This window comes from Caretta caretta, chromosome 7, assembly GCF_965140235.1.
Source record: "Caretta caretta isolate rCarCar2 chromosome 7, rCarCar1.hap1, whole genome shotgun sequence".
Classification (NCBI taxonomy): domain Eukaryota; kingdom Metazoa; phylum Chordata; order Testudines; family Cheloniidae; genus Caretta; species Caretta caretta.
Window position 1 is genome coordinate 103,799,349 of NC_134212.1, and position 19,541 is coordinate 103,818,889.

At 45.2% G+C, this 19,541-nt stretch overlaps 2 protein-coding genes across 3 annotated transcripts in view; one reads left to right on the top strand and one right to left on the bottom strand.

Annotated features, from left to right (window-relative positions):
- Positions 1 to 19,541, top strand: part of ADAM12 (ADAM metallopeptidase domain 12) — a 358,074-nt gene that overhangs the window by 51,066 nt on the left and 287,467 nt on the right. The gene's annotated exons all lie outside the window — the stretch shown is intronic.
- LOC142072911 (myb/SANT-like DNA-binding domain-containing protein 7) lies at positions 7,834 to 10,046 on the bottom strand. Its single transcript, XM_075131177.1, has 2 exons — positions 9,030 to 10,046; positions 7,834 to 8,447 (listed from the first exon to the last, which is right to left on the bottom strand). The coding sequence occupies exons 1-2, from the start codon at positions 9,610 to 9,612 to the stop codon at positions 8,377 to 8,379; spliced, it is 654 nt and encodes a 217-aa protein (XP_074987278.1). The 5' UTR covers positions 9,613 to 10,046; the 3' UTR covers positions 7,834 to 8,376.

Below are 19,541 nucleotides of genomic sequence, written 5' to 3' on the forward strand. Positions count from 1 at the left end.
ATTACCAGTATCTTCCCTTTGGCCTTTTGACCGCCCCAAGAATGTTCACAAAGGTCCTTGTGGTCATTGCAGTACATAGATTCATAGATACTAAGGTCAGAAGGGACCATTATGATCATCAAGTCTGACCTCCTGCACAACGCAGGCCACAGAATCTCACCCACCCACTCATGCGAAAAACCTCTCACCTATGTCTGAGCTACTGAAGTCCTCAAATCGTGGTTCAAAGACTTCAAGGTACAGAGAATCCTCCAGCAAGTGACCTGTGCCCCATGCTACAGAGGAAGGTGAAAAACCTCCAGGGCCTCTTCCAATCTGCCCTGGAGGAAAATTTCTTCCTGACCCCAAATATGGCTCTCAGCTAAATCCTGAGCATATGGGCAAGATTCACCAGCCAGATACTACAGAAAATTCTTTCCTGGGTAACTCAGATTCCATCCCATCACAGGCCATTAGGCCTATTTACCATGAATATTTAAAGATCAATTAATTACCAAAATCATGTTATCCCATCTTTCCGTATCTGAATAACTGGCTGCTCAAGAGTTGTTCCTTTCTCGAGGTGCAGTCAGGTACCAACCAGGCCCTAACCCTCTTCCATTCCCTGGACCTTCGTCTCAATGTGGAAAAGTCTATACCCGGACATCTGTAAAATACATAGACTTAATCAGAACCATTCTGGACAGCTCAACTGACAGAGTGTACTTGCCCGTAGACAAGTTCACCACAATATCCAGCCTCATTTCCAGGCTACAACAGAACCCACAAACCACAGAAAGGGCTTGTCTTCAACTACTGGACCCCATGGCAGGCTGTACATTCATAACAGCCCATGCAAGACTGCATTCTCTGTGTCCTGAAATCTGGATCAGGTCTGTTTACACTCATAACAAGCACAAACTTTTCAAATGTGTGACTATACCTCAAGGTTCTTGAATGCCTGAACTGGTGGAAGGAGCCTTGCAAGATTTTTGTGCCCTCCCCCACCAGAGGTGTCTTTCTGCTGGATTAGGGTGTCCACCTCTAGGACTTCACAGCTCAGTGCAAATGGACTCCCGAGGAGTCATCCCTCCATATCAATTTTCTCAAACTCAGGGCAGTCCGCTACGCTTGTCAACACTTCCTACATAACGTCAGGGCCACTCGTCAAAGTGATGTTGGACAACAGAGCAGCCATGTACTATATAAATTACCAAGGAAGAGCAAGATCCCAGTCCTTATGTGCAGAGTCAGAAAGCTATGGAACTGGTGCATATCCCACCATATAGAAATCTCAGCCTTTTATCTGCTGCATCTGCAAAACATCATAGCCGACTCCCTGAGCAGACGTTTCCTTTAGGACCATCGAGGGAACTCAGCAATTGGGGTTTTTCAGGAGATTTGTCAATCCCAGGGTCTTCCAGAGAGAGAGCTCTTCGCAGCATTGTCCAACATGAAGTGCCGATGTTTCTGGTTGAGGGGAGGGCGTGATTACCACTCAATGGGGACATGTCTTCCTAACCCTTGGCCTCACATTCTGCCATACACTTATCCTCCAACACCATTTCTCCTCCAGGTTCTGAACAAATTAAAACAAGAGAGAGCAGGAACCATCCTTTATAGTGCTCTCATGGCTGAGGCAGGTACGGTTCCTGGATCTGTTTTTCCTCTCTCTCCAACTGCCTTTTCTCGTTCCTTGGGCAGCGGATCTTCTTACCCAGGAATTGGGCACCATAATCCACCTCAACTTCTCTTTGCTGCATCCCGAGACCTGGCTCCTTGATGGATGGTAGGCATAGAATGAAACTGTGCTCTTGAGCTACAGAGTCCTGCTTAATAGCAGAAAATGCACCAAGAGGAAAAGTACTCCAAAAGTGGAAGTGTTTCCATGCCTTGTGGGCTCTTCGGTCCATGTCTCCTTCTGACTCTCTCCTTACGAGCATACTCAATTAGCTGCTAAATTTTAAAAACACCAGGGTTGTCACTGAACTCTGTTAATTCAATTTTCAGACACATTACCACTGGTAGATTCCTTAAGGGTTAGTCTAATCTTTCCTCATCTACTCCCCCTTGAGACGTTAATTTAGTGCCTTAAGAAAATCCTTATTCAAACCTATGTGAAGCTGTTCATTTCTTCATGTATCCTTCAAAACTTTGTTTCTTGTAGCCATAATCTCATCCAGAATGGTTGGAGAACTAGGGGTGCTTATGGCTGACCCACTGTACATGATAGTCTACCACAGGGGTTGACAACCTGTGGCACGCGTGCCCATTTTTACTGGCACGCTGCTGCCAGCCGGGGTCCCAGCTGCCGGCCCCACTCAGCCCGCTGCCTGCCTGGGTGAACGGAACCCCAGGCAGGCAGCGGGCTGAGCGGGGCCAGTGGCCAGGACCCTGGCTGTCAGGAGCTGGTGGACGGAACTCCAGACCGGCAGTGGGCTGAGCCGCTCAGCCCGCCACCGGTCTGGGGTTCTGTCCACTGGCCCTGCTCAGCCCTCGGACGGTCTGGAGTTCCAGCCGCTGGCCCCTTGCTAGCTGGGGTCCCAGCCATCGGCTCTGCTCAGCCCACTGTCGGCCTGGGTGAACGGAACCCCTGGCCAGCAGCAGGGTGAGTGGGGCCGGTGGCTGGGATCACGGCTGGCAGGAGTCGGCAGAACCCCAGACCAGCAGCGGGTGAGCCACTGCTGGTCTAGGATTCTGTCCGCCACCCAGCTCAGCCCGCTGACGGTCTGGGGTTCTGGCTACCGGCTCCTTGCCAGCTGGGGTCCTGGCCATCGGCCCCACTCGGCTTGCTGCCGGCCTGGGATACCAGCCGCCAGCCCCGCTATCCTCGCTGCTGGTCTGGGGTTCCAGTCGCCCAGCCCCCTGCCAGCTAGGGTCCAGGCGTCCAGCTCTGCTCAGCCCTCCTGCCAGCTTGGGGTACTGGCAGCCAGCCCAGGGTTCTGCTCCCAGCCTGGGCCCAGCCCTCTGCAGCCCTTATCAAAAAATTACACTACAATTAGCTTAAAAACTTGAAAACTTAAAAATTTTATATATTATGGTAATGGTTAAAAAATGTATATTGTTAATAAATACATAGGTTTGATGAAACAAAGTAGTTGTACTTATGTGCCTGTGCTTAATTTGTGTTTTCGATGATTTACCTTCTAAAAAAATCTCATGTCTCGCACCCCCAGAAAGGGCATCTTGCACCCCCATGGGGTACGTGCACCCCAGGTTAAGAACCACTGCACTAAACTGATAAGATCAGCATTTTAATTTAATTTTAAATGAAGCTTCTTAAACATTTTAAAAACCTTGTTTACTTTACATACAACAATAGTTTAGTTATATAATATAGACTTATAGAGCAAGACCTTCTAAAAACAATAAAATGTATTACCAGCACATGAAACCTTAAATTAGAGTGAATAAATGAAGAATCGGCACACCACTTCTGAAAGGTTGCCGACCCCTGGTCTACCACGATCAAGTGACTTTACATCCCCATTCTCATTTCTACCTAAGGGCTCATCGGAATTCCACATCAATCAGGATATTCAGCTGTCAGTATTTTACCTCAAGCCTCACTCTTTGAAAGAGAAAGCCAGTCTTGATATTCTGGATGTAAGAAGGGCTCTTGCCATCTATCTTGATAGGACTAAACCCTTCAGGGCTTCTCCTTTGCAGAAAGAATGAAGAGGTGACGGAGTTCCACATGCAGACTATCATAATGGGTTTCAGGATGCATTTTGACATGCTGCTAAGCTTCTGCAGCTCACCACCCAGCTAAGGTTGACTGCCCATTCCGCTAAGGCCCAATCCACCTCCATAGCCCGACTTAAGAACATACCCATCACAGACATTTTCAGGGCTGCCACCTAGCCATCTGTTCACACATTTTCCCAGCACTATGCTATCATGCCTGCTTCCGGAGAGGATGCAGTCTTTTGTGATCCTATCTACACTGAATGCATCTCCCCAGCACCCTTCTCTGTATTGAGGAACTGCTTGAGAGACTCCTGGCATGGAGTATCTGTAGGGACAATAACTCAAAGAAGCAGTTTTTCTTACATGTACAGTAACTGGAGTTCTTCAAGATGTTTTGTCCTATGGGTGCTCAACCACCCGCTCTCCTTCCCCTCTGATCCAGAGTCCTTGCCTCTGGACTTTGTGTTTGAGAAGGAACTGGAGCGGCAGTGCATCTGCCCCTTCCCATATACCTGCATACCAATATGAAAATGTATAGGGCATAGGTGCGGATCTGTGGACCGTGCTGACAAAAAGCTGAGTTCATGAGACCATGATCATGCAGACCTTGAGCCTCGATAGGGACAAAACATCTTGAATTCCAGTTACTGTACAGATCAGTAACTTCTCGCACATCCTACAGTACTACACCACAGAGGTGCACACGGAAGCGCATGTGGCTAATGCTTCTGGCTGTGGACAAAACACAAATGGGAGGGTGTGAAAAAAGGCATAGCCAGGCCAAAATACCAGCTATCTTCACACTGCCATAGTATGTGCAAATCACCATCCAGAGCAGAGATGAAAGAACATGTGCCCTGCAACACATTAGGCTGTCCCAATATAGAATCCTACCCTCTGCCGACAGGATTTCTGTTAGTAAACAGACACCTGCTGATGCTCCTGGCTTTTTGTCATTTGGCCAGAATTTGGTTCAGTTCTTAAAGCACTTCGGGATCCTTGGAGATGAAAGGCATTTTAAGTGTGCATATGAACACATGAAATAGTCCCCATGTCTTACTAAATGAGTATATACCTTGGGTATATACTCTTAAAAAATGTGGGCTACTTCCCCTCCCAATTTTGTGGCATAGCACGTGAGGCATTCAAATGCTGGTTTTCCCTTTCTCATTCTTTATGGCATTCATAAGGCACCCCACTGGCATTTTGGGGAAATAGGCACATGTGAAGACTGCAACAGGATCAAGATTTACAAATGTATTTAGGTGCCTAGTGGGATTTATACAACTGCCTAAGTAGGCTGGGTGCCTAATTCCCATTGGTGTCAGAATGGAAGGCAATGGGAGTTAAGTGCTTGGCCTGCTTAGGTGTTTTTGTAAATCTCACTATGTGCCTATTTAAATCTTTTTGTACCCAGATACCACTGTAAATCTGCCCCCTAGTCTTTAGAGGTGGAATATTAGACTACTCCAAATGGTTTTTTTCCCTGGTGTCCTCCTTGGAGAAAAGTTCCTCCTTCCTGTAGTGTTTTTGTATGGTCCCATGGCACCTTTCTGTTAACTTTTCACACTCAAGCTTTCTTTGACCTGAGCCTTTCAACTGTCAGTGCCTGTTTTCCTGTCAAGTGGCTGTGGTTTGTCTTCATTACGGGTAATCAGCCTAAGCCTCACTGCTGTGTTTCAAGAAGCTCTGATATATTTACATAATCTGTCAACATAGGGCACATCCATGGATGAAGAGAAAATAGTTTGTAAGGCTATAATTTGGGACACACACAAAGGATAAGAGAGAAATTTGTCCCTGGTTTCGTATTAAATGGTGTGAGTGGTCATAAATAGCTAGACACACATAACAAGCTTCCACAGACTATGGGCCTAATTCTGCCTGCTTTAGGCACATTGAGTATTACTGTTTTGAGTAGTGCCAGCGATTTCAGTGAATAAAAGGAACTACTTGAGAAGTAAGGTGTTCCTTTAGTGTGCATAAGGATGGGAAAATTGGACTCACAGTTAGGAGGAAGCTCAGGTGGAGTTTCTGTTCTCTCTATGGTGTGTGGAGGGCTTAGCTCTGCAGCATAGCAGGCAGAGGTGAGACCCACCAAACACACACAGATCCTGAAATCTGCAGGAAGATCCTTTGGCTCTTGGAATCCAGGCAGAAGGCATGGTCATTTGTGTGGATCCCCACTGCCTCCACACAGCTTCTTACAGGGACAAATATGGTTCTAAGGGTATGTCTACACTACGGAATAAGGTCGAATTTATAGAAGTCGGTTTTTTAGAAATCGGTTTTATATATTCGAGTGTGTGTGTCCCCACAGAAAATGCTCTAAGTGCATTAACTCGGCGGAGTGCTTCCACAGTACCGAGGCTAGAGTTGACTTCCGGAGCGTTGCATTGTGGATAGCTATCCCACAGTTCCCGCAGTCTCCGCTGCCCATTGGAATTCTGGGTTGAGATCCCAATGCCTGATGGGGCTAAAACATTGTCGTGGGTGGTTCTGGGTACATATCGTCAGGCCCCCGTTTCCTCCCTCCCTCCGTGAACGCAAGGGCAGACAATCGTTTCGCGCCTTTTTTCCTGAGTTACCTGTGCAGACGCCATACCATGGCAAGCGTGGAGCCCGCTCAGATAACCGTCACCCTATGTCTCCTGGGTGCTGGCAGACACGGTACGGCTTTGCTACACAGTAGCAGCAACCCCTTGCCTTGTGGCAGCAGACGGTACAGTACGACTGGTAGCCGTCATCGTCATGTCCGAGGTGCTCCTGGCCATGTCGGCTGGGAGCACCTGGACAGACATGGGCGCAGGGACTAAATTTGGAGTGACTTGACCAGGTCATTCCCTTTAGTCCTGCAGTCAGTCCTATTGAACCGTCTTATGGTGAGCAGGCAGGCGATAAGGATTGCTAGCAGTCGTACTGTACCATCTTCTGCCAGGCAGGCAAGAGATGAGGATGGCTAGCAGTCGTACTGTACCATCTTCTGCCGAGCAGCCATGAGATGTGGATGGCATGCAGTCCTTCTGCACCATGCTGCCAGCCAAAGATGTAAAAGATAGATGGAGTGGATCAAAACAAGAAATAGACCAGATTTGTTTTGTACTCATTTGCCTCCTCCCCTGTCTAGGGGACTCATTCCTCTAGGTCACACTGTAGTCACTCACAGAGAAGGTGCAGTGAGGTAAATCTAGCCATGTATCAATCAGAGGCCAGGCTAACCTCCTTGTTCCAATAAGAACAATAACTTAGGTTCACCATTTCTTATTGGAACCCTCCGTGAAGTCCTGCCTGAAATACTCCTTGATGTAAAGACACCCCCTTTGTTGATTTTAGCTCCCTGAAGCCAACCCTGTAAGCCGTGTTGTCAGTCGCCCCTCCCTCCATCAGAGCAATGGCAGACAATCATTCCGCGCCTTTTTTCTATGCGGACGCCATACCAAGGCAAGCATGGAGGCCGCTCAGCTCACTTTGGCAATTAGGAGCACATTAAACACCACACGCATTATCCAGCAGTATATGCAGCAGTTATTTTCCCAGACCAGAAAATAACTGTTGGGGATGTTGAAATGCCTATATGTATCCTTGGGGACCCAGCCTACCTCTTAATGCCATGGCTCATGAAGCCGTACACAGGCAGCCTGGACAGTAGTCAGGAGCTGTTCAACTACAGGCTGAGCAAGTGCAGAATGGTGGTAGAATGTGCATTTGGATGTTTAAAGGCGCGCTGGCGCAGTTTACTGACTCGCTTAGACCTCAGCGAAACCAATATTCCCACTGTTATTACTGCTTGCTGTGTGCTCCACAATATCTGTGAGAGTAAGGGGGAGACGTTTATGGCAGGGTGGGAGGTTGAGGCAAATCGCCTGGCTGCTGGTTACGCGCAGCCAGACACCAGGGCAGTTAGAAGAGCACAGGAGGGCGCGGTACGCATCAGAGAAGCTTTGAAAACCAGTTTCATGACTGGCCAGGCTACGGTGTGAAAGTTCTGTTTGTTTCTCCTTGATGAAACCCCCCGCCCCTTGGTTCACTCTACTTCCCTGTAAACTAACCACCCGCCCCTCCTCCCTTCAGTCACCGCTTGCAGAGGCAATAAAGTCATTGTTGCTTCACATTTATGCATTCTTTATTCATTCATCACACAAATAGGGGGATGAATAGGGAATAGGAGGGGTGGTGGAGGAGGGAAGGAAAATGCCACACAGCACTTTAAGCACAGCACTTTAAAAGTTTACAACTTTAAAATTTATTGAATGACAGCCTTCTTTTTTTTGGGCAATCCTCTGTGGTGGAGTGGCTGGTTGGCCGGAGGCCCCCCCACTGCGTTCTTGGGAGTCTGGGTGTGGAGGCTATGGAACTTGGGGAGGAGGACAGTTGGTTACACAGGGGCTGTAGTGGCAGTCTGTGCTCCAGCTGCCTTTGCTGCAGCTCAGCCATGCACTGGAGCATACTGGTTTGGTCCTCCAGCAGCCTCAGCATTGAATCCTGCCTCCTCTCATCACGCTGCTGCCACATTTGAGCTTCAGCCCTCTCTTCAGCCCGCCACTTAATCTCTTCAGCCCACCACTTACTCTCTTCAGCCCGCCACCTCTCCTCCCGGTCATTTTGTGCTTTTCTGCACTCTGACATTATTTGCCTCCACGCATTCGTCTGTGCTCTGTCAGTGTGGGAGGACAGCATGAGCTCGGAGAACATTTCATCGCGAGTGCGTTATTTTTTCTTTCTAAGCTTCACTAGCCTCTGGGAAGGAGAAGATCCTGTGATAATTGAAACACATGCAGCTGGTGGAGAAAAAAAAAGTGACAGCGGTATTTAAAAAGACACATTTTATAAAACAGTGGCTACACTCTTTCAGGGTAAACCTTGCTGTTAACATTACATACATAGCACATGTGCTTTCGTTACAAGGTCGCATTTTGCCTCCCCCCACCGCGTGGCTACCCCCTCAACCTTCCCCCCTCCCTGTGGCTAACAGCGGAGAACATTTCTGTTTAGCCACAGGCAAACAGCCCAGCAGGCTCCTCTAAGTGTCCCCTGAAGAAAAGCACTCTATTTCAACCAGGTGACCATGAATTATATCTCACTCTCCTGAGGATAACACAGAGAGATAAAGAACGGATGTTGTTTGAATGCCAGCAAACATACACTGCAATGCTTTGTTCTACAATGATTCCCGAGTACATGTTACTGGCCTGGAGTGGTAAAGTGTCCTACTATGAAGGACGCAATAAGGCTGCCCTCCCCAGAAACCTTTTGCAAAGGCTTTAGGAGTACATCTAGGAGAACCGCGAATGCCAGGGCAAAGTAATCCTTTCACATGCTTGCTTTTAAACCATGTATAGTATTTTAAAAGGTACACTCACCAGAGGTCCCTTCTCCGCCTGCTGGGTCCAGGAGGCAGCCTTGGGTGGGTTCGGGGGGTACTGGCTCCAGGTCCAGGGTGAGAAACAGTTCCTGGCTGTCGGGAAAACCGGTTTCTCCGCTTGCTTGTTGTGAGCTATCTACAACCTCATCATCATCATCATCTTCTTCGTCCCCAAAACCTGCTTCCGTATTGCCTCCATCTCCATTGAAGGAGTCAAACAACACGGCTGGGGTAGTGGTGGCTGAACCCCCTAAAATGGCATGCAGCTCATCATAGAAGCGGCATGTTTGGGGCTCTGACCCGGAGCGGCCGTTCGCCTCTCTGGTTTTCTGGTAGGCTTGCCTCAGCTCCTTCAGTTTCACGCGGCACTGCTTCGGGTCCCTATTATGGCCTCTGTCCTTCATGCCCTGGGAGATTTTGACAAAGGTTTTGGCATTTCGAAAACTGGAACGGAGTTCTGATAGCACGGATTCCTCTCCCCAAACAGCGATCAGATCCCGTACCTCCCGTTCGGTCCATGCTGGAGCTCTTTTGCGATTCTGGGACTCCATCATGGTCACCTCTGCTGATGAGCTCTGCATGGTCACCTGCAGCTTGCCACGCTGGCCAAACAGGAAATGAGATTTGAAAGTGCGCGGTTCTTTTCCTGTCTACCTGGCCAGTGCATCTGAGTTGAGAGTGCTGTCCAGAGGGGTCACAATGGAGCACTCTGGGATAGCTCCCGGAGGCCAATACCATTGAATTGTGTCCACAGTACCCCAAATTCGAGCTGGCAAGGCCGATTTAAGCGCTAATCCACTTGTCAGGGGTGGAGTAAGGAAATGGATTTTAAGAGCCCTTTAAGTCGAAATAAAGGGCTTCATCGTGTGGACGGGTGCAGGTTTACATCGATTTAATGCTGCTAAATTTGACCTAAAGTCCTAGTGTAGACCAGGGCTAAAACTCTTTGCTCAAAATGCGGGGGGAGGAAGAGTCAGCAGATAGATTTGGAGATACATTGGAAACATTTTCAATACAAAAGAAATTGGCAAAAAATGTTGGACAAAAATTACTTTCTTTAACATATTTTATCTAGGGCTTTATTAAAAATAGAGACTCTTCTAACTCTATTAGAATGCTGTACTGTGATTATGACTCCAGTACTGCTGACTTGAAAATCCAAATATACTAAAAATTCATTATGACTAGAAAAAGTGATTTTGTGTGTTGTTAAGTGACTAACCAAGTTTTAAACTCTCAAGGCCAGATCCTCAGCTGGTATAAATCAGTGTAGCTCCATTGTCTTGAGCTGATTTACACCAGTTGAAGATATGGCCCTCAAACTTGCAAAACAAAATCTGAGAGAAAATACTTGGAAATCATAAAAATTGAGTTTCATTTCTCATAGCAACTTTCTTATATTTTTTCCGGGTGTTAAATTATACTTGAACAGAAACTCCAGCTCCGAACTGCAAAGATGAAGACCAGCTATAAATATGTAGTTAAGCCATATTTCTTCTATTCTTTAACTATATTGGTGTCCTAGCTCAATCGGTTGTGCATATAAATTGGCAAGAATATCGTCATTTTCTATTGCTTAGGGCTTGGCTACACTTGCAAGTTAGAGCGCATTAAATCAGCCCCAGGTGCCCAAACTCCTGAGGCGTCCACACTGGCAAGGCACATAGAGCGCCTGGACTCTGCAGCTGGAGCGCTCCTGGTTATCCACCTGCACAAGAAGCACAAAGCTTGCTGCGCCCTGGCTGAAACGCCCGAGTGTCAGTGTGGACGACATGTTGCATCACTGTGTTGTGATTGGCCTCCAGAAATGATCCATAATCCCCTGAAGTCAAGCAGCCACTCTTGTCATTGTTTTGAACTCAGCTGCAGACATGCGGATATCCCCTTTCAAAGCTCCGTTTCTGACAACTCAGCCAGCATGCTTATCTGCTCCGGGAAAAAGCAAACCATTACTGTGGAATGCTGCTGCCCCCAAGACAGGCGTGTGTGAGAGAGAGGGTGGGGGCTGATGTCGGGGTTTCCCCCTGCTGCTGTCTGAACTTACAAGACAGCATGCTGACACACTCTCTGCCCCCCAAAACACACTGTCTCTCCCCCCCCACACACACACACTCCCTGTCACACTCCACTCCCCCCCATTTGAAAAGCATGCTGCAGCCACTTGCACACTGGGATAGCTACCATAAGCACTGCTCTCTGTGGCTTTGCAAGAGCTGCTAATGTGGCCACTCCACTGCGCTTGCAGCTGACTGTGTAAACACGGCAGTGTTTTCCCTGCTACACTCTCCAAAGGCTAGTTTAACTCCCAGCGCTCTACATTTGTGAATGTAGCCAAGCCCTTGTAAGTTCAGATAGCAGCAGGGGGAAACCCCGACATCAGCCTCCTCCTCCTCCCCCATGCCCCCCGCTACGCACACATGCCTGCCTGGGGGCAGCAGCATTCCACAGTAATGGTTTATTTGTCCCGGAGCAGATAAGCATGCCAGCTGGGCTGTCAGAAACGGAGTTTTGAAAGGGGATATCTACATGCCTGCAGCCGAGTTCAAAACAATGACAAGAGTGGCCACTTGACTTCAGGGGATTATGGGACATTTCCAGAGGCCAGTCACAGCGCAGTAATGCAACACGTCATCCACACTGACACCCGGGCATTTCAGCCAGCAAGATTTATGCTTCTCGTGGAGGCGGATTACCAGGAGTGCTCCAGCTGCAGAGTCCAGGTGCTGTAAGTGTGGACACCTCAGGAGTTAGGGCGCTTGGGGCTGATTTAATGCACTCTAACTTGCAAGTGAAGCCAAGCCCTTAGTGTGTATTTCACTTGGTTGAGTTTAGGAAGAAATAGTTTTTGTATTTTTCCTTGCCTCAGTCATTCAGTTCTTTATGAATTACTCTGATTAACACATACTACATTCTTGATGATCTGCATGTAATCAGGATAGCCTTGAATGTAATTAAGAGTTGTCAGAGGATGTGATGCTATTTCACAGGTTGTTTCAGGTTGAGGTTTGAGTAAAAAGTTGGGTTGTCCTTTTTGCCTGCTTCAATGCTCATCTCTACTGTGAGGGCCCAATCCATTGCCTGTAGAAATGAATGGGAAATTGTCCACTGACAGAAATGGTAGCTCAGTTGGGCCCCAGTGGAGGGTTGACGGAGGAATGTGAAGTAACACTGAAATGGGGGAATGCAAGTTAACAGGTCACAATAATTATGCAAGGTGATCCCAAATCAGAGAAACTCTGAATTTTTATTTGTTGTTATAATGTACCATTAATTTAGGATTTGAGCCTAAAACCCATCCTTACAGGAGAAGTCCCACAGAAGTTTTTCATACAGAGTATAGCCCTCAGGTAAGAGATAATTGTTTTCATTTGCTTCAGAAGAGCTGTGAAAGAAGATGATCTGCCCCTTTAAGGGCAAGAGGCTTTTTTTGTCAGTCAGCCCTGTTCAGTTAGTCCCACCATGCTTCACCTGGACAGGCTATGGGACTTAAAAGGAAGAAAGCCCAGCAGTAGAGGGTGGCAAGGGTAGCAGAGAGTGGATAGGCTCCTGCAGGAGTCCCTGAGACACAAGGGGAGAAAAGACTTCAGCTAGGTATGGGTGGGAGTGGCCTGGCAAGGAAGGGAAAGACTGCAGTTAGGAGGATCTGGGAGTGGCTGACTGGAAAGGGGAGTTCAATAGCTAAGGACAGAGGCCACCTTTGTAGAGGGCTGGGCACAGAAGAATCACTTGCTGTTACATTTTGTTTTATTGGACTGTATCAGGTGGACTCTATTACCCTGGAAGTGGTTTAACATTCTCAGGAAACTTAACTGGAGGGTCAAATCACTGCTATGACATAAGCAGGTCACAAGCTGACAAAAGGGAAATTGAGGCAGAGCTGCAGAAACACCCCATTCTGTCATGAGGTGGCGCTCTGGGACTGTGTTGTACAGGCCCCATGCTGCTCCTTCTGAGGTAAAGTAATTTACAAAGCTTAGACTTGGAGTTGTGTCAATGGAGTTTATGCAGCTCAATCTAAGCAACTCTTTGAAAACTTAGGGGACAGTGTTCCCATTTGTGATGCTGCATACTTTAGAGGAGATACCAGTAAATAGGATATCTGAGCCATTAGCAATTATTTTCTAGACGATAATAATGTGATAAGTAACAGTCACCATGGATTTGTCAAGAAAAAATTATGTAAAACCAACCTGAGAGCTTTCTTTGATGGGGTAACAAGCCTTGTGGATGGGGGGAAGCAGTAGACATGGTATATATTGACTTTTTAGTAAAGCTTTTGATAGTATCTCACATGACCTTCTCATAAACAAATTGGGAAATGCAATCTAGATGGAGCTACTATAAGGTGGCTGCAAAACTGGTTGGAAAACTGTTCCCAGAAAGTAGTTATTAGTGGTTTACAGTCATGCTGGAAGGGCATAACGAGTGAGGCTGGGCTTGGTTTGTCCCATACATGTCCTGATGAAGTGTGAACTGCCCCTCTGCTCTTGAAGAGTTTTGCCTGGGCCTGTTTTAAGCCACGAGGACACATTTGCAGCCTCATAACTATGTACATGAAATTATAACCTATAACATTACTATAACAACAATGTTCAGTGCATCAGGAACCTTCTGAAGACACCCGACATGACAAATTTTGCATTGGATACCACACAATCATTTTATAAGGATGAACATGGAGTGTGGGGTGTTCCATCGAGGCACAGAGCACCACAGCAATATAATGTTATATTACTTTATAATAATAATATGTTATATTACTTTGCATTTATCAACACTGAATTTCATCTTCCGTTTTGTTCCCCAGTCATCCAGTTTTGTGAGATCCCTATGTAACTCTTCACATTCTGCTTTGGACTTAACTATCTTGAGTAATTTTGTATCAACTGCAAATTTTGCCACCTCATTGGTTGCCTCTTTTTCCAGATTGTTTATGAATATGTTGAACAGCACTGGTCCCAGTACAAATTCCTAGGGAACGCCACTATTTGCCTCTCTCCATTCTGAAAACTGACCACTTATTCCTGCTACAACGAGCCCTAAAAAAACTGAAAATAAGTATTTACTTAATTTTATATGTGTACTTACTTTTTTTTTCATTTACAACAGAGGTTGTTTCTTTAAAAACTTTGCTTTCATTGTATTTGTAGCATTTCACATCTTTAGTAGAGAAAATACAACAATGGTTATATTAAGTTACCAAGACAATTGACCTTTTTAAAGGTAATCACTCTGCTTTCTTTTTAGCATTTAGTGTTGGAATAGCAGCCATTTTAATAAAATAGATATTCATTACAGTCTATTAAACCCTGTTACAGAATGTACCCCTGTATTTGCACCTTATACATTATTGCAATACCTTTGTACAAAGTATGCCTTGTAAAGTATCATTTGGAAACTCATAATTTGCTGATCAGTATCATCCTGATAAAATGTGTGTGGTTACATTGTATGTGAAGTTATAAGATTTCACTGTATGATGTTATTAACACATGTTCCAAACTGAGATTGGCACACAGGTTGGTCTCAAACAAAGGAATGTGTGCTCTGCTTAATTTGCATTTAAGCAGTAAACAGAGTCATCAAGCAGGAAGGGAAACAATGGAAACTCAAACAAGTGAGTAAAAAGCTGCAGGGAACATCCTTCCCCATTGATGTTTTGTCTCCTGGTACCCAGCTGGAAATATTTTTCAAGAAGGGTACTGAAACTATAAAAAGGGAAAACACCTCATGATACCCTGCTCCTCCCCATCCATGGAATTCTCTATACCTGAAGCAACAAAGGACGCCTTCAGTGGATTCTGGAAAAAGGGGTCCTGACCTAAAGGGTTTGGTCAGTAAGACTGTTGAAAGAATATGGTGAGAAACTTTGCCTGAATCTGTTATAGTTTTAAGTTAGGCCCACCAGTAGCATTTTAACTTTATTTTCTTGTAACAATTTCTGATTATTATGCCTCATTACTTGTACTCACTTAAAATGTATCTTTTTTTTAGTTAATAAACTTGTTGTATTGTTTTATCTAATCCAGTGTGTTTAAATTGAAGTCTTTGGGAAACTTCATTTGGGGTGGTAAATTGTGTGCCTGTTACATCAGGAGTGACACAACTATTCATTAGTTTGGATTGTACCCGGCTATGTCTCAAACCCATATTTGCAAATCAAGTAAGAGCTGCTTATGTCCCGTAATGAAAGTGAGTCAGTATCAAACTTCAGAACTAATAGAGGAGCCACTGTGGCCAAGTGGATTGAGCAGTGGACTGGATGCTCTTCCTGGTTTTGCCACTGGCCTTTTTGATGACCATTCTCGCCATACTTCAGTTTCTCCTCCGTAAAACGGAATAATGATACTGGATCTCCTTTGCACAGCATTTTGTTATCTACTGATTAAAAGTGCAATATAAGAGTATAATCCACTTTTAAAAAGTGCCTAATGCAGTACTTCCCATATTAAATTGCAAAAAAAATGCATCCTTTAGTACCTACGTGCTAGGATCCTCTTAGATCTACCAAGCTAGGGAGTGTTAGACTTGAGTTCTTGGATTGGAGATCTCAGACGACTATTAAGAAGTGGTGTGGGTAATTCAGTAGGGGATGTTGCTTTCCATTAGTCAGTACTGAACCGATGCCCCAGTTTCAACTGGATATAGTGTTCATTTCCTGCCTCTAAACTACTTGGGTACTGAGAGGTGTTAAAGCATTGGTGGGTTTCATCCTAGAATATGGTGCAATGTGTTAAGTTTGTAAAGTTCTGTGGGATGCTTAAGCTCTATATAAAAGGACCTTGTTATTAAGAGGCATTGCTGCTTCAATATACAGAAAATGGGGGGCAGGGTTATATTAGATAATTTATCAGCCTCTTCGTCAGCATTTTGGAGTCCCCTGCAGGGTTAAAATCTCTTCCATAAGCATATGTCATGCTGAGAAGTTTGGCTGGAACTTAGTCCTACTTGGCCAGTGAAGGTTGGCAGTATGATGTGTGATGGTCTTGGCCAACTCAGTTTTCCCACTGATCCTACTACCCTAGTTGAACTTGCCAGAGATTGTTGTATCTAATGGTGCTCCTCAGCGGTTCTTTGTCACATTTGTTGCCTCTGACCCACCAACGATGAGGTAGCGTCTCAGACTTCGGGCCCAGAATCTGTTAATACATTCCTGTGTTACATGATGTAGTCTAATGTGATGTTCTTTAATGTGAATTTTCAGACTGGTATTAAAAAATCCCCAAATCATATTTTCCATCATAAAGGGAAAAAGTAATTTTGCTCTTACTTAGGAATACAGTTAATGCCTGTAACCCAGTAACCCTTTAATCATATTAAAAGCTTCAGCTAATTTGCTGCAATTTTGTTGTATTTTAGTGTGTGTGTGTGTGTGTGCGTGTGTGTGTGTGAGAAAAATGCTTGTACTGAGACATTTTCATATTGAATTAATTTAGCCCATTCTTGGCTATTTCTTTCTTGTAACAGACTCTGCAAGCATAAAGTATGAATTTCGATGCTGGAAAGTAAAGTCTTATTTTATTCCAGCTGTGAAAATGTGATCTTTCCTCTATAGGCAAAAAGGAATATCTCCGATGGTCATACGCTTTCATCGTAACATACTTTTAGTGCTTGGTAATAATAAAGCACATGGGCTGCCTCTAGTAAAGTTGAATACATTCTAACTGCTGTGTAAGGTTCTCTCCTGTAATAATAAACCTTAAAGGTGATGAGTGCCCTGAGCTCCGTCGCAGCTGAGAGTAGTATACATCTCACAGAATCAGACCCTTATCTCATACCATTCCACAGATTAAACTGAGTGCAATGCAGCTTACTGTCTTTGAAGGATGAAGGGCTGAACTGAACCTGTAGCTTCAGTAAATCCAGCTATTGTAAATGTGATGTCTGGTTTGTATAACTGGTCGTTTGCAAAACTGGCGTTCGTAAAATCAAGGCTTTACTATACTCCGTTTTTAATGCAGCACTAATATCAAGGGCCTTACCTATGAAGAGTTTTCAGACAGCGTTAGCAATTGGCACCTTTCTACAGACTGTATTTGTTTATTTAGGTGTTTTGTTTGAAAGTAAGAGTCTTAACAAGAAAGATGCTACTGACACATAGCTAGATCCCAGCGCACTTGAATAGTTTCATTGAAGTCAGTGCAACCATTTGCATAAATAAGGCAGGCAAGGATTTAGCGCTCAGTTTGTAGACAAGTCTGAACTATGTTATAAAATGGCTTAAAACTCCATAATATAGTCTAGATCCTAGAGTCATTTGAGAGTCATTTTTATAACACAATCTTGGTCAAGTATTTAAATTGTATAAAAACTTTTCTACCGGAAACTGATTTTGCAAACTGATCTCAAGGAAGCTGCTAACAAAATTAGTAAACTTTGTATATACATGGTTTAGAGGTGGTGTTTCATGTGTTGAGGGGTGCGGGGAGAGGGCACTGTTAATTGTATTCAATTTCTGCCTTAAATAAATTCTGAGTCCCCCCCTTTTTTTCTCCCCAAGGATGTAATTTCAGAATATAGTTAAGCTTTAAAAGCTCAAACTGTTGCAAATACAGTAGATTCTGTGAGGCAATGAAGCTAAGTGAACATAAAACATGGTTATAGAATACAAGTTAATAATAATAAAGACTTAGGTATTTTGGGTTTTTTATACTTTTGCCTTATTTCACTTACAAAATCCTTTTTGCTACTTACTTTCATAGATTCCAAGGCCTCACTAGTCCGCACCATCACTGTTAATAATTTGCACCTTATTTCCAGTCTGAATTTGTCTAGTTTCAAATTCCAGCCACTGGATCATGTTACTTTTCTCTGCTAAATTGAAGAGCCTGTTACCAAACAGTTGTTCCCCAGGTAGGTAGTTACGGATTGTAATCAAGTCACCTTTTAACTTTCTCTTTGTGAAACTAAATAGATGGACCTCTTTGAGTCAATATAAGGCAGGTTTTCTAATCCTTTAATTATTCCTGTAGCTCTTCCATGAACCCTGCAAATACAGAGGTAAAATAACCTTTCTACTCCTACTCCAGATTCTCCTCTTTATGTATCCAAGGCCCTTTTGGCTCTAGAGCTGCAATGGGGGTTTGTGTTCACCTGATTATCCACTGCGACCCTCAAATATTTTTCAGAGCCACTGGTTCCCAGAATGGAGTCTCCCCCCATCGTGTAAGCACGGCCTACATTCTTTGTTCCTAGATGTATACATTTATATTTAGCCATATTAAAATACACATTCTTTGCTTGAGCCCAATTTACCAAGCAATCCAGATCTTTCGATATCAGTGACTTGTCCTCTTGATTATTTATCACCCCCACGATTTTTGTGTCATCTGCAAACTTTACCAGTGTTGATCTAATGCAGGGGTGGGCGAACTACGTCCCGGGGACAACATCTGGCCCTTTAGAAGTTTTAATCTGGTCCTTGAGCTCCCGCCAGGGAGCAGGGTCCAGGGCTTGCCCTGCTCTGGTGCTCCAGCTGGGGGCTTGCCCCGCTCTGTGTGTGCTGTGGCTCTGTACGGCTCCCGGAAGCAGCAGCATGTCCCGTCTCTGGCTCCTAAGTGTAGGGACAGCCAGGGGAAACCACGGCCAATGGGAGTTGCAAGGGTGGCACCTGCAGACGGGGCAGTGTGCTGAGCCGCCTGGCTGCGCCTCTGCATAGGAGCTGGAGGGGGGGACATGCTGCTGCTTCTGGGAGCTGCTTGAGGTAATCGCCGCCTGGAGCCTGCACCCCTGCTCCCTCCCATGCCCCAACCCCTTCCCGCAGTGTTGATCCCACTCCTGCCCTCCAAACCCCTTGGTTCCAGCCCAGAGCACCTTTCTGCACCCCAACCCCTCATCTCCAGCCCTACCTCAGAGCCTGTACCCCCATCCGGAGCCCTCACTGCCCTGCCCCCCAACACCCTGCCCCCAGACCAGAGCTCCCTCCCGCACTCTGAACTCCTAATTTCTGGCCCCACCCTAGAGCCCACACCCCCTCCCGCACCCCAACCCTCAATTTTGTGAGGATTCATGGCCCACCATACAATTTCCATTTCCAGATGTGGCCTTCAGGCCAAAAAGTTTGCCCACCCCAATCTAATGTTTTCTTTCATATCATTGAGAAAAATGTTACATAGCATGGGACCAAGAACGGATCTCTGTGGGACCTCACTAGAGACACACTTGCTTGATGGTTCCTTGTTTAAAGTTTCATTTTGAGACCTATAGTTTAGCCAGATTTTAATCCATTTAATATGTGCCATGTTAGTTTTTGTGTGGTTTTTTTTTTAGATTTTTAAACAAAATGTCATGTGATAGCAAGTCAAGTGCCTTACAGAAGTCTAAGCATATTACATCAACACTATTACTTTTATAAACAAAACTTTTTATCTTCTTTTGGTGAGATTGCAAGTTAGTTTGACTGGATCTATTTTTCATAAACCCACATTGATTAGCATTAATTATATTTCCCTCCTTTAATTCATTACTAATTGAGTCCTGCATCACCTGATTTATTATCTTGCCCAGATCA

Bases quoted from the DNA above. Each gene is read 5' to 3' on its own strand.
- LOC142072911 (XM_075131177.1), bottom strand. From the start codon at position 9,612: ATGCAGAGCTCATCAGCAGAGGTGACCATGATGGAGTCCCAGAATCGC. The intron at 8,448-9,029 runs GTGAGTGTACCT...TTTCTCCACCAG, and splicing joins AGGCGGAGAAGGGACCTCTG to CTGCATGTGTTTCAATTATC.